General features: G+C 36.9%; 1 protein-coding gene across 1 annotated transcript in view; it reads right to left on the bottom strand.

Moving 5' to 3' along the window:
- Nucleotides 1-23,351, bottom strand: part of LOC127442002 (collectin-12-like) — a 74,616-nt gene extending 51,265 nt beyond the window's left edge. Inside the window, 2 exon segments of the mRNA XM_051699632.1 lie at nt 20,085-20,135; nt 23,206-23,351. Of these exon segments, the coding sequence (XP_051555592.1) occupies nt 20,085-20,135; nt 23,206-23,212 (58 nt within the window). The 5' untranslated portion in view covers nt 23,213-23,351.
- Between the last annotated feature and the right edge of the window lie 48 nt (nt 23,352-23,399).

Genomic DNA, 23,399 nt, shown 5'->3' with positions numbered 1-23,399 from the left:
AATGTTGAATTTTGAAGCTCCAAAATGCACATAAACACAGCAGTAAAGTAATCCATAAGACTCCGGTTGTTACATCCATAACTTCTGAAGCTAAACAATAGGTGTGGGTGAGAAATAGTTATAAACAATATTTAAGTCATTTTTTACTATATCTCTCCACTTTCACTTTCACTTTTACATTCTTCTACTTTTGTTTTTGGTGATTTGCATTCTTCGAGTATATCACCACCTACTGGGTGGGGAAGAGAATTTATGGTAAAAACTGACTTATATATTGATCTGTTTCTCACTCATACCTATCATACCACTTTAAAAGATATGGATTTAACCACTGGAGTCTTATGGATTACTTTTATGATGATTTTATGTTCTTTTTGGAGCTTAAAAATGTTTGCCCCCATTGACTTACATTTTATGGACCTACAGAGCTGAGATATTCTTCCACAAATCTTCATTTGTGTTCTGCTGAAGAAAGAAAGTCATACACATCTGGGATGACACGAGGGTGATGAAATGATGAGCAAATTTTCATTTTTGGGTGAACTATCCCTTTAAAAACCTTGTCTGATTTCAACATCATTTTACTTGCTTTTGGTGCCCCCCGCCAAAAATGTTGCCATTGTCACGTAAATTTCATGAGATCAGGCTGGAAAGTTTCCGGGATTTATACCAGCATTACGTCATCATGACAATGGAGTTAAAACACTTGATAACTTTACACAAAGGTCAGTAAGCGATTTTATCACACTGGAGTCATGTTAACAGGTATTATGCTCAGGGTTGGGGAGTAATGGAATACATGTAACGGGATTATGTATTTAAAATACAAAATGTGAGTAACTGTATTCCACTACAGTTACAATTTAAATCACTGGTAATCAGAATACCGTTACTTTCAAAATGTATTTTGTAACTGAAGAGATTACTTTGCATTTTATTGTCATTTGTTTTACTTTATATTTAGTCTGTTCAGTTGGATTTTTTTTAAATGAAGCGATCTGAGGAGCATTTGAACAGCAGATGCAGCGGGTTCACCTGTTATGAATCGTGAGTATATTTTATACTTAATTCTATCAAGAAAATCCACATTAGATCTTAATCAACATTATGCCACAAATGCTGACAATAGAATAGAATTGAACTTGTATTAAACCTGAAACACTCGTAAGAATAAATATCTATGAATTAATGTAAAGCCTCAGATCAGTACTTATTTTGATGGAAATGTCTGCTCTTAGTGCTGTTCTCACTTAAAGGAATTGCTCACCCAAAAATGAACATTTGCTGATAATTTACTCACCCTCAGGCCATACAAGATGTATCTGAGTTTCTTTCTTCATCAAAACAGAATTTAAGACTTTTAGGATTTCATTTCAGGCCTCCTCCTCTAAACAGTGTAAGTGAATGTACTCCATTTTTTGATGGTCCAAAATGCATATTTAGGGTGCATCAAAATAATCCACACGACTCCAGTCGACAAATAAAGTTCTTCTGAACGCAAACCATTGATTATTTTTAGAAACAAAACAATACTTACATACTTTTTAACTACAAATGTTCACTTCTGTACATCTCTGTGATGTGCGCTCATGAGAGGGATGATGTAAGCTCATTGGTAAGGTCACGCGTCACGTGGAGGAGGAGTCAGGAAGCGAGACATTGTTTACATTGGGTTTTTTTTATTATTATTTGGGATTGATTTTTTATTTTTTTTTATTTAACATTGTTTTTAAATTGTTTTGGACTGTTTTGGTTTGTGAACGGCACAAGATTCTCTTGTAAACAATGACGCGCTTCCTGACTCCTCCTCCACGTGATGCGTGACCTTACCAACAAGCTTACATCATCCCTCTCATGAGCGCACGTCACAGAGATGTACGGAAGCGAATATTTGTAGTTAAAAAGTATATAAGTATTGTTTTGCATTCAGAAGAACTTTATTTGTCAACTGAGTCGTGTGGATTATTTTGATGCACGCTAAATATGCATTTTGGACCATCAAAAAAATGGAGTACATTCACTTGGATTGTTTAGAGGAGGCCTGAAATGAAATCCTAAAAGTCTTAAATTCTGTTTTGATGAAGAAAGAAACTCAGATACATCTTGGATGGCCTGAGGGTGAGTAAATTATCAGCAAATTTTCATTTTTGGGTGAACTATTCCTTTAATTCTAAAAAATTTAAACAAAACATTCAAATCTTTTTGCAGATTTGCAAACTGTTCTATCGTCTTCACTCTTCACACTTTTGTCCAATGATTGATATACAGCAAAGTACCCCAAAACTCAGTTGTCATAATGTGATGTTCAGCCATCTCTGTTATGAGTGTGTTTTGGAAGTTGCTCTTGATTCCCACTCACTCTCATTAAAGTGAATAGTGACTAAGGCTAACATTCTGCAAAACTTCTCCTTTTGGTTTTGAAAAACATGACGGTGAGTAAATGATGTAGATTCAGTATATTGCTAACTGCAGTAATGAGATCAAATCTACATTGAAAACTACACCTGTAATCATGGTTTGATGTGGGTAATATGCTGGTCATAATTCTTCTGTAGATTATTTCTGCTCACTTTTATTTGTGCTAAAACCAACTGTTTACATTTAAGTGTCTTTGTTCGTTTGCTTACTTTTAATTCAATCAAATCAATGCAAAGCAATTCAAAGAACGTCTTTGTAACATTTTTGGTTCAAACAGTCTTTTTATGACATCAGGAACAAAAAAAGGCAGAAATGGGAATAAATCCTCTCTGGACTTTAGAGAGAGGCAATAAATTCTTTTGTAAGACATTGCACTGTCACAGGGACATGTGTGGGCTGTTTTTTTTTTTTTTTAGCTCCAATTATTTCCTTATGTGATCAAGGCCATGTGTACTTTTAGAAATCTTGTGAAACTCTGAAGGAATGGGATGACATAGACCTAGCATAGGTGAAGTACGGAAATGGCCAACGGAGCCAGTGCCCAGGGGCGGGTTTGAATGTGTGTGGTCCATCAACTATGAAAACAACTGTTTATAAAAGCTTGAATACAGTATGTGGCCCCCACAGCCTATACAGGGCCCCTTCAATAGGGCCCTGTGACTATGAGGGCCCCCAGCCCTCTTATAGGACCCTTTTACCTCCCTGTTTCTAATTTTAAAAAAAGAATTGAGCCAGAATTTCAATTTAGCTTTTTTAAACCTCAAAATAGAGTTTGATAATAATTGTTTTTTGAAAGAAAATATATTGTATTTACATTGTATTTGATTGCTTAATTGTAATGTCATACATATCTATAGACCAATTAAAGGAAGTTGTCATGGTCAAACTCCCAAACATTTGATATCTGTGCAAAGCCCAGGGTGTCCTCTTAAGATACACCAAGATTTACTACTGTGACAAGTATGGGCTAATAGAAACTTAAATAACAAAAGTCCAATAAAAAAATTGCTGGGTTTCAGGAGCATAATGACCCGTAAAGCCTGATGTATAAAATATTATAAAAATAAAATATATATCATATATATATATATATATATATATATATATATATATATATATATATATATATATATATGATTTTGATTTTATTTCAAATGTTAGGCTTTATAGGATTAAGCTTTATTCTTTGTGTGAAAGGTGCTGTCGAACAAATGTTTTTTTTATATACAATGAATTATTATACCTGCATATTTTTGAGCCCCATACCTTTCAGCCCTCCAAAGTTCTCACAGTGGAGGGCATAGTCTTTGAAGGAAATAGGGTATAGGTATGGTCACTTCCCCCGGGGCCCTTGCAAGTCATAATCTGCCCCTGATACCTCGTGATTGTTACAACCAGCCATTTAATAACACAAAGGTCTGGTTAAAGGGAGAGTCTGCAAAATAAAAAAAAATTAAAAAAATAATAATAATTCTTTCATCATTTACTCACCCTCATGTTGTTCCAAACCCGTATCATTTACGTAACATTCTGCATAACATCTCCTTTTGTGTTCCTCAGAAGGAAGAAAGAAATGCAGGTTTGGAACAACATGAGGGTGAGTAAATGATGACATAATTTTCATTTTGGGTGAACTATCCCTTTAAATCTGTGGGCAAGCTTATAGATGATTATGCCTGGCCCTGTAATACTCATCTGTATTGAATTACTGTAAAAAGGCACTATCAAAGAAGCACAACCTAAAGAGGAAATCATAAAAAGGATGTATGGAAAATGTGAGGAGACAAAAACAAAGATAATTCACAGCCAGCCAGACAGGCAGATCCCACTTAGAATCTGAGACAGGAAATCAAAATCCAAAACCAGGAGCCTCTGGCTAATGAGCTCAAAGAGAGATTCTGCTCTTGATATTGCTTTATTGCACAAATAGTGCTTTAAACCCTTTATTCTCCTGCTATTTTTTCTTAATGGTTTAGCAGTATTGTGACCATTCCTTACAACTTAACCTGAGCCTCACAACCTGAAACTAACTCATGAAGTTAAAAATAATAAATGGTAGATTTCATCTTGTTATGTAATACAACATCTGTCTTGACACTTTTATCAAAATTGATGATTGATTGAGATGTCTAAAAAATTCCATATAAACACAGCAAAGTAGACATTTTTGGATTTGGTATATGCAAAATTCTGCAACTTTTTCTGGCACAAACATGAGTGAGGTCAAACAAGCTCAGCTTGGTCTTATTCCAACACAAGATCTGTGATATTTATTTTGTTGTTTTAGCATTGCTCAATACAAATGCAAAGCAGCTTTGTTACTCAACTCTGAGTTGAAAAACAAATGTTCCTTTCCTTGAAATGCAGTAGCATTATGTAGAGAATTGCAAAGTCCTAGCATTCACCCACTTGGGTATTCTCTTCCTACTGAGTAGGTTAGTATAGTGGGGATTAAAAAGAGAGAGATACTTCCTTTGTAGCCCCTTCCCTCACAAGCATATGGGGCAGGAACCTACATTCACAATACATGGTGCAAAAGAAGGCAGAATTTGATAATTTTTTGTGAGCAATGTGAATGTGATTTTTTTCAAATCCTATTTGGACCACAGAAGAAAATGCTTTTCAAAACCAGTCTTTTAGAATGACTGTCCGTAGTGTTACTTACAAGTGATTAGTTTGTATCTGTGTGTTGTGGCAATGTAGTCATTTTCTAGTATCTACAGTAGATGCTATCCACAATATTCTCATCAAATCCAATGTATTTCGCTAAGTGGGCGGAATTTCCGGTTGGCTTGCGGAAGTGCAATTGGTTGGCGTTTTGTGTGTAGACGGTCTCTGCTTGCTTGCATTTCATGAGGTTAGATTCTTTTTAAATGTTGTAAGATGTCTTTAAAATTCCCCGGACAATGTGTGCAGTTAATTGTTATCCTAATAATCAAGCAAAACTAAAGTTTTATCTAAAAACTGCAATGTTATGATCAGAAACCACTTGCAAAGCAAAGCGTTCCAGTCCCAGATGCAGCTTCCTTCATCGGCTGCCTACAGAAGGATTGACTTAGGAACATCTGTTTGAAAAAGCTTGGAATAGACTGTTTGTGTGCTCTTTTCACTTTATTGGCAAGAAGTCAACAGCGGGGATTACTTATATTATCCACCGTTACGGTCCAGCTACGATAGACATCCAGAAACATCCTTCGCCAGCTGAGGAAGTTCAACCTGCCACAGGAGCTGCTGACACAGTTCTATTAGGCCATCATTTAGTCTGTCATATGTACATCTATAACTGTCTGGTTTGGTTCAGCCACCAAATCAGACAGAAGGAAACTACAACGGACAGTCAGGACTGCTGAGAGGATTATTGGTGCCCCCCTGCCCACCCTCCAAGACCTGTACATCTCCAGAGTGAGGAAACATGCAGGTAGGATTTTCTCCCCAATTTGGTATGCCCAATTCCCAATGCGCTCTAGGTCCTCGTGGTGGCGTAGTGACTCGCCTCAGTCCGGGTAGTGGAGGACGAATCTCAGTTGCCTCCGCGTCTGAGACAGTCAATCCACGCATCTTATCATGTGGCTTGTAGAGCGCTTTACTGCGGAGACCTAGTGCGTGTGGAGATTCGTGCTATTCTCCGCGGCATCCACGCACTCTCACCATGAGTTTTGAGTGTCTTTGCAGAATGGTGATTTGGAAAACAGTGTGGACATTAATTCAATATCAATTAAATTTATTTGTACAGTGCTTTTAATAATACATACTATTTTATATTTGCTTTGCAGAGAACATTGAACTTTTGTGTACAATGTTTATAATGTATGTCCAAATAAATATGTTTATTTGTATTGCATGTAGTTCTTTTTGTACAGTACAGTTTATTGTGTGGCTGCTAAGACATCATTATTTCCTACACAAGAACTATAAATTAAATCTACAGGATCAGTTGTTCAGTCAACACTAAAACATTTCATGTAGGTTATAGCATTTAGATACAGAGATTAAGTATGTAAATTGACAATTATAAAGCTAGATTTAGCTTACTACACATTCATCTCCTGCAAAATAATTGTATTTTATCCGAAAAATGGCAGCATGACAGTCTCATCGCCTGAGTCTTGCAATTCACGAGCATCCTGCTGTCTGGACCTCCCCTGTTTCTGCAGTAAGTACATAATCTCGGTACAACAAACTCTTCAGGTTCTGACAAGACTTAATATATGCTTTAAAATAAACATAATTATCTACAGTTCTCAAAACATGTCCAACTTTACAGCTGTGAAGCTTTTCAGGTTAGTCTGCTCAGGTTCTTCCATCGATGGATAAAGAATCAAAAAAATAACTAAAATGCTTCTATTTGTGATATTTGGCCATCATCCTGAAATCCATAATTATTAACAGATAGGTAAGGAAGAACAATATCGCCTCGCTTTAATAATTTGTTTTCAAGTTTCTGTCATTTTTAATGCTGCGTTAGTACATAACATAACGATTGTTCACACTTAACCAGAAGTTCCACCCACACTGCCCGCAAAGTGTCATGGGATTCAGGAATATTGTGGATAGTGTTCCCCTGGGTGTCAATACCACGTCAAGTGAGTTTAAAATACACAAATACACAAGTTGATGACTTGCCAGCTTTTTGACTTGCCAGCTTCTGGTGAACAGCGTGGCTATACTGGTCGACCAGTTAGAGCACCATTCAACCAGCATAAAACAGCCTAGACCATGCTGGGGTACTGTAAGATGGTCTATGTAGCAGGGGAGGTTAGATTGGATTCCATGTGTTCTTTTAATAAATTCAAATTAACATTCAGATATGCAAAATTAATCAGAATTGGTCTGCCACTGGCTTTCATGTGGTTCTAGATCCAAAGCCTTGAAGCTAGGTCCTAGATCTGAATCTGATCTACAGCCATGTGGCCCGAGAGTGAACTGTTTAACACATCACTGATGTCATCATTCAATTCCAGCATCGTCTTTATTGAAAACATGGTGGAAGCAATGGGAGTTAAAGGGAGAGTTCACCCAAAAATGAAAATTCTCTCATCATTTACTCACCCTCATGCTATCCCAGATGTATATGACTTTCTTTCATCTGTTGAACACAAACAAATATTTTTAGAAGAATATTTCAGCTCTGTTGGTCCACACAATGCAAGTGAATGGGTACCATAATTTTGCAGCTCCAAAAAATACAGTATATAAAGGCAGCATAAAAATAATCCATAAGACTCCAGTTGTTAAATCCATATCTTCAGAAGCAATATGATAGGTGAAGTCATTTTTCACTATAAATTCTCCTCCCAGCCCAGTAGGTAGCAATATGCATAAAGAATGTGAATCGCCAAAAACAAAAGAAGAATGTGAAAGTAGTGATTGATAAAATGACTGCCATGTTTCTAATGGGAATATAGCAGGTTCTAGCTCATCTAGACAGTTTAAAGATAGTTTTAATGAATACTGTATGTGCATTCATTAATGAAATACAGTATAATATATAATATATTTATGTAGATGCTTTTAGAATGTGAGCTCTCTGGAAATCAAACCCATGACATTGGCGTTGAGCTACCAATTTTGAATTTTACATCAATTTATTTCATTTAAAAAATTTTAAATAGTCTGCAATATACAGTATATATACAGTACTGTGTAGTAGGAAGTAAGTTGCAAGTATGCAACACAGGCAATTTCAAATGCAACTCAACATAACAGCCTCAGGGCTAAAACATTTACGTACTTTAAAGAGAGTCTAGAGGGACTCATAATAATGACCTCAGTGATAGAAATCATATTATGAAATAAAATAAAAAGTTTGCTTTCAATCTTTTATGGTCAAGGTTTTATAAGCAACTGAGAGGAGAGTAGAACACTGGGTCTGTTGCCTGCACTGATTTTCAATACGGCTCATTGCTCTTGACAGTAATGTGATGTCATCTAATGTAGATGTACCCATGGAGATTCAAAACAGCCCCTCATGCAGAACATTGTAATGCTTTGGAATCTGGCCCTAAACTTTCATGACACACAGAGGGGGAGAAAAGACCCTCTAAGCTAGTGCAGAATATTTTTAGGGTTTGGAATCAAGTCATATAAATGTAATACTTCTCCTTGGAGATGCTTGAATCATAATTGAATTGTTATGAACATGTTGCCTCAATAAAACTTAAAAATAATCTTGAATGATGAGAGGATGACCACAGCGTAAAGTCATTTTATCTGATGTCAACTGAAAGTTTCTGCATGATTTCCTGTTTGCTGCGAGCACAGTTATGGGGTGAAATTTCTTTCAACTTCAGTCTCAGAGGCATGATCTCATTTTGTCAAGGGGTTTGCCAAAGAACATGTTTGGCAACAAAAAGGCAAAAGAGACCCTTGAATACAGTAAATTACAGCACTAAACAATTATCCTTCATGGATATAATGACACAATTCAGAGTATAGTCAACAATTCTTGCATCCAAATTCAAACAGAACAAAACCTAACATAAACATTAAGCAATTTATAAAGTTGTGAAACACTTTATCCTGTTATTAAAGGAATAGTTTACCCTAAAATAAAATTTCTGTCATTATTTACTGACCTCCCTCTTGTTCAAAACCAAGTGGAACACAAAATTAGAAAACTTTGAAGAATTGTTACACAGCTCTTGCCATACAACAATAGTTCATAGTAACAAGCTGTCAAACTTCAAAAGAATGGGGCGGGGGAAAAAACACCATTAAAGCAACATAAAAAATGGTCAACGTGACTTGTCTTGTGCACACTAATGCAAGTCTCCTGAAGACATATAATGTTTGTTTGAGGAACAGACCGAAAGTTGTTATTTACCATAAATCTAAAAAGCATGTGTCTAGCCTAGTCCATATAAAAAAGCTGTGTTTACATAATTAACACCAAAACACCTTTGGTTCTTTCATGTGTGGTTACCAATTTTTTAATTCCGGATGCAAACGCAGCCACAGGCAAGGTGCTATCTCCTTGGTAGGGTAAGTTAAACAGTGAATAATGACTTATATTTTTGTCTGTTCCTCATTCAAACCTATCGTATGTGTTCAAAAGACTTGGAATATAGTGCACAAGTCATATTTTATGATCCTTTTTATGATAAATTTTTGCGGGGGGTTTTCTGGGGCTTGACAACTATGGTCACTATGAACTATGTCACTGTAAATATCATGGCATGAACTGGGTAAAAATGTCTCTTTTTATGTTAAATATAGGGGTGGGCAATATAAGCAACAATTTATATTGCAATTTTCTTGACATTTTTGGACGATAACGCTATATGTATGCAGTATGCTGTACACAATGTTATGGAAAGTAACTCATAATAATGAAAGAGCCATTTAAAAAATAAATAAATAAATAAATTGAAAAAAAAAAAAAAAAAAAATATATATATATATATATATATATATATATATATATATATATATATATATATATATATATATATATCTGAAGTAATAGACCTGTCATGTCCATTGCAATGAAAAAACTTTATCAATAAATAAAATGTTATTTTTGACAAATAGTTATCTGTTATACAGTGCATCCGGAAAGTACTCACAGAGCTTCACTTTTTCCACATTTTTTTATGTTACAGCCTTATTCCAAAATGGATTAAATTAGTTATTTTCCTCAAAATTCTACAAACAATACCCCATAATGACAACGTGAAAGAAGTTTGTTTGAAATCTTTGCAAATTTATTAAAAATCAAAAACGAAAAAAAATCACATGTACATAAGTATTCACAGCCTTTGCCATGACACTCAAAATTGAGCTCAGGTGCATCCTGTTTCCACTGATCATCCTTGAGATGTTTCTACAACTTGATTGGAGTCCACCTGTGGTAAATTCAGTTGATTGGACATGATTTGGAAAGGCACACACCTGTCTATATAAGGTTCCACAGTTAACAGTGCATGTCAGAGCACAAACCAAGCCATGAAGTCCAAGGAATTGTCTGTAGATCTCCGAGACAGAATTGTATCGAGGCACAGATCTGGGGAAGGGTACAGAAAAATGTCTGCATCATTGAAGGTCCCAATGAGCACAGTGGCCTCCATCATCTGTAAATGGAAGAAGTTTGGAATCACCAGGACTCTTCCTAGAGCTGGCCGCCTAGCCAAACTGAGCGATCGGGGGAGAAGGGCCTTAGTCAGGGAGGTGACCAAGAACCCGATGGTCACTCTGACAGAGCTCTCATCTTCCAACACGACAATGACCCTAAGCACACAGCCAAGATAACAAAGGAGTGGCTCCGGGACAACTCTGTGAATGTCCTTGAGTGGCCCAGCCAGAGCCCATACTTGAACCCGATTGAACATCTCTGGAGAGATCTGAAAATGGCTGTGCACCGAAGCTCCCCATCCAACCTGATGGAGCTTGAGAGGTCCTGCAAAGAAGAATGGGAGAAACTGCCCAAAAATAGGTGTGCCAAGCTTGTAGCATCATACTCAAAAAGACTTGAGGCTGTAATTGGTGCCAAAGGTGCTTCAACAAAGTATTGAGCAAAGGCTGTGAATACTTATGTACATGTGATTTTTTTTATTTTATTTTTAATAAATTTCCAAAGATTTCAAACACACTTTTTCACGTTGTCATTATGGGGTATTGTTTGTAGAATTCTGAGGAAAATAATGAATTTAATCCATTTTGGAATAAGGCTGTAACATAACAAAATGTGGAAAAAGTGAAGCGCTGTGAATACTTTCCGGATGCACTGTATCTACTTTGAATTGCTTTTCAATCCAGCCCAAACAATTACGCATGAATAAGAAACATGAATATGTTTAACATGTAAGCATTTTCTTTGATTCGGAGGTAAACCCCTCCATCACATATTTGTTTTGGATTTAGTCTTCTATTGGATACTGGAAACTTTTGGGGACTATATAGTAGATTTGCAAGGTTCACAAACAGCAGCTGGCTGAACAGCAGCTAGGAAAGCTTGACGGCATCAGCAATAGTAATAGATTTTATTAAGTAAAATTAATAGTAATAGTTTTCATTTTAACCACCTTAAATGGTTTGTTCACCCAAAAATGAAAATAAAAATTCTCTCATCATTAGCTCACCCTCATCCCAGATGTGTATGACTTTCTTTCTTCTGCTGAACACAAATGGTGATTTTTAGAAGAATATCTCAGCTCTGTAGGTACATATAAATTATAAGTGAATGGATTCCAACATTTTGAAGCTCCTAAAAGCACATAAAGGTAATCCATAAGACTCCAGTGGTTTAATCCATATCCTCTGAAGCGATCGCTGAAATCATGATTGCCAAGTAGACTGCTGATAAATATTTATAGTGAAAAAGGAGCTGTTTTCACCCAAATCCGATTGGATCGCTTCATAAGACATGGATTAAACCACTGGAGTCATATGGATTACCTGTATGCGGGCCCTTTGTGTGCTTTTAGGAGCTTCAGAATGTTGGTACCCATTCACTTGTAATTTATATGTACCTACAGAGCTGAGATATTCTTCTAAAAACTTTTGTTTGTGTTCTGCAGAAGAAAGTCATACACATCTGGGATGGCATGAGGGTGAACTAATGATGAGAGAATTTATTAAGTTTTGGGTGAACTATCCCTTTAACGTATCTTCAATTTCTCTCGCTGCTCACACGCTGTATGTGTGCACACGCGATCGAGAGAGCACTCTCATCCAAGACCGTGAGAAAAAGACGTATGTCGGCTTTTATAAACCCAAACCATGTACACGCCACGGATGTCACACCTCTTTTAATAAGTTTTAGCAATTGACTTTTTCTGTTTGTTCATCTTTCTCCATGTTTCTTCGTCTGTCTCACTCGAAGCCTCACGTGCAGGTAAAGTGCTGCACACATGTATATTTACATACCGCAACATCCGCGGTATTGCAGAAACTCTACCGGTTGACACTTTATACCGTTGCCATGATATATATTGCCATACCGCCCAGCCCTAGTCCCACAATTTTTATTTTTGGGTGAACAATCCCTTTACCCTTTGTGCATAGTATGTTCTAGCAGAAGTACAGTTATGTGATCTGGTTAGAGGGGAGTGTAGGTTAGGGGGTTTGGAACGGGAAAGGTTCATGCTAGTGGGTGGCCGACCACAAAGCCTGGATCCTGACTCAGCAATCAACAGTCATCACAGTGGAAGGCTGTCCGTTACCGCAGCAACTACGCCTAGCCTGACATAAGCCAGAGTCACCCAAGAGTGCTCACAAGCTTCATAACTTTACACAGCCAATAAAACCACTGAGCTTTTTAATAAACCTCCATGCCAGACATGCTTAAAACGTAACAGAACAAAGTGCTGCAAACACTAGGAAAAAAATGTACCACTCTTCCCACAAGGGAAAATGTAAACACTCATTATGTTTGAAGAAAAACCCTACAAAAATTAAATGGATGTTTTGTTGTATTATTTTGCAATACTCATTGGAGCCATATCCAATTAAACTAGATGTTCCATAGGTAATTACTGTCTAAATGTCAACTGTCAGAGAAAGGAATTCCTCTCTTGTGCCGTAACATTTTCACAAAGGCGAGCTCATTAAAAGACTCAAGTTGGTGTTTGCTAAAGATGAACTGTTCACAAACTGCTCAAGCTGAACCACCAAACACATTGTACAATACTAGTTGAAACAAATCCAAGTCAGTATAATTTATGTGCTCTTATCTGGGTTAAATTATATAAAAAAGTAAAAAATGAAACACAATCACGTATAATACTGTGTGGCTGTCCCCTCGACAGCTAAAGTAATCAAAGTCTTAAGAAACAAAGGCACTGTGCCTCTGTCTTGGCCAGTTGTGTAAAAGGGATTGCCAGTAAGTAGTACTCCGACTCCGAGTCGAGCGAAGGAAAATACACATCTTTCTTTCACTCTCCCTCTTTTTTTTTCAGGTCAGGAAGCAGAGAGTTGATTTTGGCTGACTTGTGAGCCAAAAGACTTTCATTAATATATCAGACACAGTGCAGCACTTGGGCTCTGTCTTTTATTGGTAATGCTAAAAGAAAAGAGTTGGTCTCCATCACTGACATGTGTTTTTTTTTTGTTTTTTTTTATGAATGCCAGACCCTGTGGAGCAGCAAAGGCCCCAGCTCCATCCATCATTTAAGTGTGACACCATCTCATATGACAGCTTGTTACAGGGGTACTGTTTGTGGGCAAACACATCCCAAAAGGCCACTGACTTAACCTATGGAGAACAGACCCAAATTTAAATGGATAGCTCACCCCAAAATTTAAATTGTGTCATCACTGACACACCCTTATGTTGTTCTAAACCCACTGAACAAAAAAGGAGACGTTAAGCAGAAACCTCAGTCACCATTCACTCTCATTGTATGGAATAAGGTTCTAGTGAAAATATATGGTGACTGAGGCTAACACTCTACCTAACATCTGCTTTTCTCTTCTACAGAAGAAAGTCATACAGGTTTGGAACAACATGTGGGTGTATAAATATGCACATAATTTTCTTTTTTTGGGTGAACTATCCCTTAAACCCTTCTGTTTTGGAGAAAATTCCAAATAACCATTCAGTTCAGGTTAAAAAGGCCCGGTAGAGTACAGTGAATATATAGGAACTCCCTTTTGGTCATACACATGAACATTGCCATCGGCAGTATTGGGTACATCTGATTACAAAGTAACTAGTTACTGTAATCTAATTACGTTTTAGTCAAAAATTAGTGTAACGCATTACATTTTAAATTCTTGTAATCAAATTACAGTTACTGACTTAAAGTAATTACTTTTAAGTACATTACTTGAGCTAAAGTAATACCTATATGCATAATATATTTAAAAATTGAATATAAATGAACGTCTGTTAGCGATTCTTTGAAAGCTGAAGGGTGTGTGACAATGAATGAGGACGAAATATAGCCATTCTGAATTTGAGCGGAAAACCAAAAACTTTTCTAAGAAAAGTGATTTAGAAAGTATCTTAAAAGTAAAATAATTAGTAATGTTATTACTTTTTTATTAAGTGGTAGAAGTAATTAGTAATTTGCAGTGATTTACTTATTTTGAGTAACTTACTCAACACTGGCCATCGGTTTGTTTTTCAAACAGAAGACAAGCTTTTACTGTAATATTTCATTAGGAAAGAGTGTCAACTACTGTATATATCAGTGGTGATACTATTCTTTTACAGTAGATCCTTAACTGCTTAATTTTGAGTCAAATAAGCTGATAATTAGAACACTTACACATTGTATCTGTTGCAGACAATACAGAATAATGGTTTACATTCTAAAAGATTAAAATGTCTGCACGGCAGATGAACATTTTTTGAAAAATGTCATAGACTTCCAACGAAGAGGTCCCCCCACATTTCTAGGGATCAGGACATCATAGAGACATGGGGATGGTCTCTTTTGACGTAAGCCAGTAAGAAACCATACTCTGTAGCATCCATCCAGTAATGCCCTAGCCACACCCAAGCAATGCCAACCCAATCTCATGAAACGTTGTACGTAATTTACGAGTTGGTTATTTCGTATGGTCTCACACAATGTTGTTCGCATAAACTTGTACAACTTCATCACATGCAAATTCCTGGATGTCTAATGCCGAAGTAAGCGTGAGTTCTGCGCATTAGGCGTTAAGAACGTACTTATTAATATTATGCCCTTACCCAAACCCCTTATCTAAACTTAACCAATCAGTAGAGTGTGTAAACTGATAGGAAGCTGTTGTGTGTGACAGAAGCAAGTAATTATCGCGTATTAGATGGAAATGATGTCCAGCGACGTCATTGGCTGTAGTGAAAGTCGTAGGAATTCAAACGAGTGCTGTCGCACGATATCATACGAATTAGTCAAATTTAGAGAAGTCCTGACAATTTCGCCGTGAGAGTGTGTTGGCAATGCCCTAGTAACCACAAATACACCTGACATTGTATTAATTGTATAAATTATAATAAAATTTTTATTTATTTTTATTATTCATTTATTCAATGTTATGGATAATCCAAAATCATTTTGACCAATTGCAAGATTAAGATTAGTTTTTCACATTTTAACTCTGAAAAGGGCCAAAAATGACCCGAACATCACAGGAGGGTTAAGTCTCACTGTTCTCTTCAAATAAGAATAAATCATGATAGAGCCCAACAGATGGTCTGTAGAAGGTGAATTTATATCTATTTGTCAAGAGTTGAGAGGGAGAGTTTTGTAGCATTCCTAGTTTACACAAGGAGACCACCACCCCAGATCTGTTTCCTGTCATCCACAGGCTCGACTTCTGAGGAGCATGGATCTGGTCAATGGTCTGGAGGAACTTCAACAACAAGCGAATTCAACATATACAAGCAAGTTTACTCTTGACATAGCATCTAAACCTTCTTTGTCACTATGTCAACTACTTTGTTGTAGAAAGAATTGTTCTGAGCAAAGCCAGCTCAGATTTGTGTGGCTACATTTGTTACTATCTCCAAAAGGTCTCCACTGAGAGCTTCAGCAAAGGTAGTTTTAGAGATTCAAATTCCACTGGCCTGTTCAAGCACTGACCCAAGCCATTGCCTACTTATGCCCCCTTCAGAACCCTTACGACCCATGCCATGAACCCCCTGGTGGGAACTAGTGATTTGTGCAGAGGCTGCATTCAGATCTGTTGGAGATCTGTGTACCATTCTCCTAATCTAGGTTGCAGAAAGCTTGAGATAAGGATAAAATCCTGCAGACCACCTGACAGCTTATCTTGCAGACCCTGCGGGCTGGAGGACAGACAAATGTTAATTCTCCTTCTACCTCCATCATCCTTGTATATGCACACATATTGAAAACATAAGCATGTCATATTTCAAACCAGCATTAAAGCACACAATCGCATGAAGACCCTAGGGGGTGCATTAAGCAAGTACTCTGAAAACATTCTTCAGTAATAATAAAATTGAGCCAAATGAAAGCCACTATGTATGTCTCAAACATATACCATATCAAATGCATCTCCACTACAAAACACGTAAACAACAAGAATGTGGCCACATATGTCTACAACCTACCATTACTTTCATCATCAAATATTGCCAGAAATGGAGAACAGCTCAGGTATTTTACAGTCAGAATTTTTTTTTTATTGCAGTTTTGCCAATTTCTCTTCAAAATGAACTTAAAGAGTTTCTTTCTGTATTTTTTACTTTTCCTTCCTTCCTCATCCAGTGCTCTGTCCGGGTGGCACTGAAAAACATCAGAAAAACCATATATCCATGTTGATGGCTTGTAAAACAGTAACAAGAATCCCTTCTTTTCCATTGGAGGATAAAAAGTAACTTTTGCCAAATATCTGACAGAGCCTTCATATTTTGAGGGAAGGAGAAGATATTGAACTTAACAGTGAAAATGTGTTCAAATCAAACTCATACAGACAGCTTTGATTACTTGGTTATGCCACAGACAGAAGGGGCTCGAATAGTTTCCATGCCTTTCTGTCCATAACTGCACTAGCTCAGCAAAAAGGAGTGTGTTGGGATGCAATGTACACACTGAGAGGGCAGACACTCCTTGGTGGACCTGCAACCCACCAGCCCCACACTCCAGCGCTGACACTGCTGTTATACTTTCTCTCAGATACTTCACCCCATCTATCCACTTTCCCCACAACCACCTCACAGCCATCAAGCCAAGCAAATGAACTTGCATACTTTTCCCCCAAATGGGCAAATGAAATAAATCAATTTGTCTCTGAGAGACACAAGCGTTTCAAACCCTGTCAGTGTGGTGTATTTACTGAACACTAGCTGCACCAAACAGAATAGCAAAAATAAAGACTGATGTCAAACAGGTTTTCTAAACACAACCAATTATAATTCCGTTTGGTGCTGCTTATAACACAAAATTACACATTGCACCTTTAAGTACTGTGAAGAGTTACCCTGCATTCACCATTGCAGGGGTTTTTCTGGACTAAATCATTTTCCTAAAAATGTATGTCTACATATTTGGACGGCAGGACTAAGTTAATTATAAATAAAAAATACCAAGCTATAGAAAGTCAGATTTTTTTTTATTTTTTTTTTATCAAATTGTTTATTATGTTTCCAGGAGTGTTGGTTATTTATGTTTTTAAGACATTACAGTCATTACAGCTGATTTTCTGTCGAGCTGCTTTGGAACAATGTGTATTGGGAGAAGCACAAATAAAAAAACTATACAAATGCAAATTAATTGATTTCATTTGACTTTTAGGTTACAATGTTTTGTTCTACTTTGGCAACAAAATTGCAATGTTCTCTCTTTGCACTATCAAACAAACAGGTTATAGCCAGTGCTGAAGCATTTTACCAATGAGAAATTAGCATAATTAATTCTGATACAAGTCATGGCCAGCATCGTCCAATCACTGCCAACCATGTTAAAATAAAATTATACATGATAAATTCTGAATCTAAGTGCTGATTATCATTGTCCCATGTCTGCCAATCATGTTGAGTGGTTCAAAAATCATCTGCAGTCTGAAACTGAACTTTAGATAGGAAGTTTGGATTAAATGCACTTCATAGGAAAGCTATAGGATGCTCCCTTACTCCTTGTTTAGTGAATGACTTAACCTCCAGTGTGCTGTCTGTTTGCACTGGTCTCAGAACAGTTTGAAATGCCTCCTAACTCCATATAAAGCCTCTGAAAGCAAAAAAAAAAAAAACATAAAAACAAAAAAACAAACAAACAAAAAAACAGTAAATATAGGATTTCTAATGGAAAACTAGCGCTATTGTCCACAATAGTGTACACTGTGTTTAGCAGCGTGGTGTTTCGTGATAAAATCACTCACATTTTAAAAATTGATAAAACTAGAGACTATAATCTTTTGACAATGTAAAAACATAATTAGGTTTCTTACCAGATTACCAGACTCCACTGTGGTTGGCGCCATGTTGTTTTGGCACATGACTCTTTTAAACCATTACTGAATCCCAGAGTGTCCTGAACTGAGATAATTCGGTTTAAATGAAATTAAATTATGCATTGCGTATAGCGAAGCCAATACAACATCAACGCATGTGTCACAGGGTTGCACAAGGATACAAAATTTTTTACCAGACAATTTAAATGTTACCACATGAAGCACAGTTGATCTGACAAAATATTGTTACAGTGTGGCTCTCCCTCCAAAAAAATAAAAAAATAAATAAGCATTCAAAATGTGCCCCCAACATGAAGGCTGTCATATTAGGCTGTACGCAGTTAAATGTGCTGCCTCCTAAGACACATTTTGGCCAGAATCTGAGACACAGCATGCATCATCGTGAATAAGATAATTCCTCAATGCATCAAGATGATCTAAGCGACCATGTTGGAAGTTTTAATACAACTAGGTGGAAGGATCAGAGAGAAATGCCATTTATAACTTTTTTAATTCAGTACTGAATGGTTTCTAGGAAGCAAAGCATTTTTGTTTTAATTTAACTTTGCCGGCTAATTGCTAGCAACAGTCTCAGCTGGTCTCAGAGTTTTCTTGTGAGTTTCTTGTGTAACTGCCTATAAAGAGCATCTCAAATTAGTTACATCTGAGTTTCCATTTCGGTTACGGTGCTGTCTATGTGGTTGACTGCGAATCAACTTACTAGGTTTGGCAACAAAGCACAAATGTGTTAACACTCCACTAGAGTATTTAAACCACATGAGGTGCATGACAGATTCCCCTAGTACTATTCTTCTACTGTGTTAAAAAATGAACTGTTGGCTTAAGTCCAACCACTTTTAGGAGCTACTCCTTATGTTCATGCTCTTTATCAACTGATTTCTCTGCCTCAGTGGTCAAGCTGCACATCATTCCTCTTGTTAGGCTTGCATGATATAGATAGTATTAATTAAATCTAAGTCAAACTGGGGAATAACTCATGGTGCTTTAATAACTGCTAGTTGGATGGTGGTGGCTCAACCAGAAACCTGAAACCAATTCCAGACCACCAAAGATTTACAAATGCCTTAATGCATAGGTAATAGACTACCGTATTACACAGTTAATGTCATTTGTTGTTGGGGGCTCTCTGGGAAGTCGCTGTGGCTAAAATAAACACTAAAGGCACTTCTTAGCAAGAAGAAGGTTTGATATAGGGCAGACGATTTACACAAACCTGACTAACATGTATTCCCTCAGCAATCAATGCCTCCACATTTTTGTAATACTGCCAGTCACCATGGTTTCTAAGTCTAGTCAGTAATATGTGGCACAACATTGTATTACTAGTAAAAATTCACTCATACAAGTATATATAGTTATACTGTGTACAGAAAGAACTCTTCATAGTCTTTCAAAAATGTCTATTAACAGAGTATTCAGGTTGAACGTGTCAGAGAGAAAAATATGACAAACTTTGCAATCAAATCCTGCCAGAAATTAGCCTTGAATTAGCCTTGACTGCAAGATCAAAAACCACAGCACATATTCACCCCAACATGTTCACTAAAACATCCCTCTGCTGGGCTAATGATAATAGCACATGTTTAAAGGAAAAAAACAACTGCTGTAGATGCAGGACATGACCTCATTTTACTTATAATCAGCTTTCCTGATTATAAGGTAAATCAGATCTGATCTGTCTTTCAAACACTGAAAACACTTTAAAGCTGATATATGGGGAAGAATAAAGATTGTTGTGTGTATTAACATCTCTATCAGCCATGGACAGACTCCAAAGTCATCAGGCACTGCAATTCACTTACCAAATCTTTTGTAGCCAAAAGACTGCACTTCCTCTTCATCATTGAAGTCGTCTGCAAAATGACAAATGACACTGATATTAGAATAGTAATCTCTGTATGCCTGATAATCAAAGGATGTCCAAATATTTCAGGAATGATAAAATACAATATTCTTTACAGTTCCGAAATACACATGTATAAGATGCAAGAGAATGCTTGCACCTAACATTATAAAGCACAGATAATAAGCTCTGATTCACTGGTTAAAGGTATAGTTCACCCAAAAATTTAAATTCTCTCACCACTTACTCACCCTCATGCCATCCCAGATATGTATGACTTTCTTTCTTCTGCAGAACACAAAGATTTTTAGAAGAATATCTCAGCTATGTTGGTCCAAGTGAATGGTGACCAGACCTTTGAAGCTCAAAAAAATCTAATAAAGGCCACATAACAGTAATCCATAAGACTCCAGTGTTTTAATCCATATCTTCTTTTTTTACCATAAATCTTTACTTTCACTTTCAAAATGTGAAAATGGAGATTTATAGTAAAAAGGACTTAAATATAGATCTGTTTCTCACCCACACCTATCAAATCGCTTCCTAAGATATGGATTTAACCACTGAAAACTTATGGGTTACTTTTATCTGACCTTTATGTGATTTTTGGAGCTTAAAGGTCTGATCACTATTTAGCTGCATTGTATGGACCTACAGAGCTGAGATATTCTTCTTAAAATCTTTGTTTGTGTTCTGCAGAATAAAGTCATACACATCTGAGATGGCAATGAAGGTGAGTAAATGATGAGAATTGTTCATTTTGGGGTGAACTAACCCTTTAACTTAACGATACTTCCTCTACTTCCTCTTCCTGCCTGGGAGCACTTTGAGCTCTATCATGTGGCTGCCATGCTCATGGGAAAGGAGAGGGGTGACTCCAGGCGGTTTTATGTGTCATTGTCCAAGGCCAGAGAAAATAAAGAAAGAACACATGTTTCTGTAGTTGAAGCCCACTACCCCTTCCGCTGACACCAAACCAGAGTCAGAGCCGTAGGTGGGAGGGGGAACAGGCCATTAAGGAACCCCACAGAGTGTGACCTCAGGTCCAACCATCCAACTGGACAGATATACACAAGAAACCTCAGAGTGGAAAACAGTCTGTGCAGGACAAAGAAATGGGGTCTGGCTGTGTGTTTGTCGACTGATGCTGTTGGCTATTTCAGTCCTTTTCCTGAAAATAACAACATCTCTGGGAAAAGCTAAAGAACAAAACTCCCACACACCCAAAAACCAATATTTTCACAAAACCATGAAATTTGAAGTGAAATATTGCTTGAAATAAAACTTTTAAGGTTCAGAATGTTATGTATGGAGGAGTATCACGGAAGACCTAAGGTGACCCCTAACTTAGAACAACAGCATTTCTCTGTGTGTGGTCTAAATGGGCTTATTACGTTATTTCCGTGTGCCTTTTGCTCTGTTTACTAATCTCTAATATGTTCATTCATTAAATTATTTAATGGACAAATAAACATTTATCTAACCAAAAGGTTTGGCCTAAATCCAGGCACCACTCGAGAAAACTGTCACTGTTTGCCATAAACATAGTGACAAGCAGTCAACAACTTCCTGCTTAGATACACATTCAGAAGTGGTTTGTTTGGAAATTGCTTCAATGAAATGTCTTTCTTTTCTCCACCCCCCCCCCCCCCCAAAAAAAAAGCTGATATGTTAATTCAATAAATTATTTTATGGATATATTAAAAACAAGCATTTATCTCTCCAAAAGATTAACCAAAAATAGATTTCTTGTTTGTTTAAAGTTTGGCCTACATCCAGACAACCAACAGGAAAACTGTTTGTTACTGTTTTGACACAAACATGGTGACAATTAGTTCAAATTTACATTCAGAATCGATTTGTTTGGAAATTGCTTTAATGAAACCAACTAATTGCATTGCATGATGAAGTGAGATTTTAAATGTCAGTTTTAAAATATCTCTTTAAATGTTTATGTTTAGAAAAGAATGACAGCCTGCATGCATAATCATATCACTTTGAGCTGTGAATTGTTATTTCCACTAGATGGCAGCATTATTATTTTACATGTTCAATGGCCAGATGCACTGACAAGCACCATAACTTCATGTCACATTTTTGTGCTTCGATTATGAGTTATGCAATAATTATAACTCATAATCAAAGCACAAAAATGTTACGTAAAGTTATGTTTGTCAGAGCATCTGGCCATTGAACATGTTTTTTTTCTTTTTTTAGGGGTGGTGGGTGGTGGTGGGGGGGGGGGGGGTCTCTTACTGTAAATGACTCTCCATGTCACACTTATTAATTCTCTTGTGCAATTTTAATGAAAGAAGAAAGAACAAATACCGGCTCTTAGAATATCTCAGAAGTTTCAATGGCCTCTGAAAATACAGTGGACCTTTTCATTTTAATTATATAACCCTGACTCCTTATTTTCCACTTCTGCACACCAACCTTAGAATTAAGGGCACATTACACTTTTAAAAGGGGTTTAAAACGTTGTTGTTTGACTTGCATTTATAGAATATGAGAATGCACACGTTTTTTTCAAACCTCACAAAAACGGCATCTACACATTTGTCATTTTTAACATAGTTCACACTTTTTAAAGGTAAAGAAAGCAATGTCAGCGAACATCCCACAATAGCCGGGTCAGCAACACACGGTTGTGTGTATGGATCATGTTATTCATCTGTCTTCTGGCAGCTTTGCCAAACAATCGACCAACATTAAGGCTCGTTCACACCCAACGTGTTTTTGTGGTCGTCTGCGCCCTTTTTTCGTGTCTCAGGTTTTTTGGACTCTGTGTCAAGTAAAAAAAAGAACGTGCGTTCTGTTCTGCAAACGTTTTCGGTATGAACGGCCCCTTGGATACTACGAGCAGTTTAATCGCAACCAGATGTTTCATGCGCTGGAGTAACAGGCATTTCACTCACAAGGGAAAAACAACAACAAGAAAAAAAAAAAAAGAAAAAAAAACTAAATAGGGAAACGCGTGGATGGATTAGATTCGATGGATAGATACAAAGGCATGGTAGCCTATCAACAAAGTGTCAACAGAAAACAATTATAAAGCACACATTTGTGCTGCAGCTTACCCTTCATTGTGGAAAAACTGATGTACACGGTTCCGTTCCGAGCCAAACGTTCACATCAGTCTCATGACAATAACGCAGACTCAAATATAGTGCTGAAGCACAAACTTCTTGTTCTGGAAGCTCCTGCCTCTGTAGTTCCTCCACAGTGTGCAAAATGTCCTAAAGTTTTACAGATGCGAGCATTCCACCTGAAA

This window comes from Myxocyprinus asiaticus, chromosome 6 (genome assembly GCF_019703515.2).
Source record: "Myxocyprinus asiaticus isolate MX2 ecotype Aquarium Trade chromosome 6, UBuf_Myxa_2, whole genome shotgun sequence".
Classification (NCBI taxonomy): Eukaryota; Metazoa; Chordata; class Actinopteri; order Cypriniformes; family Catostomidae; genus Myxocyprinus; species Myxocyprinus asiaticus.
The sequence above is the reverse complement of the archived record's forward strand: the minus strand, read 5'-3'. Positions and strand labels throughout refer to the sequence as shown.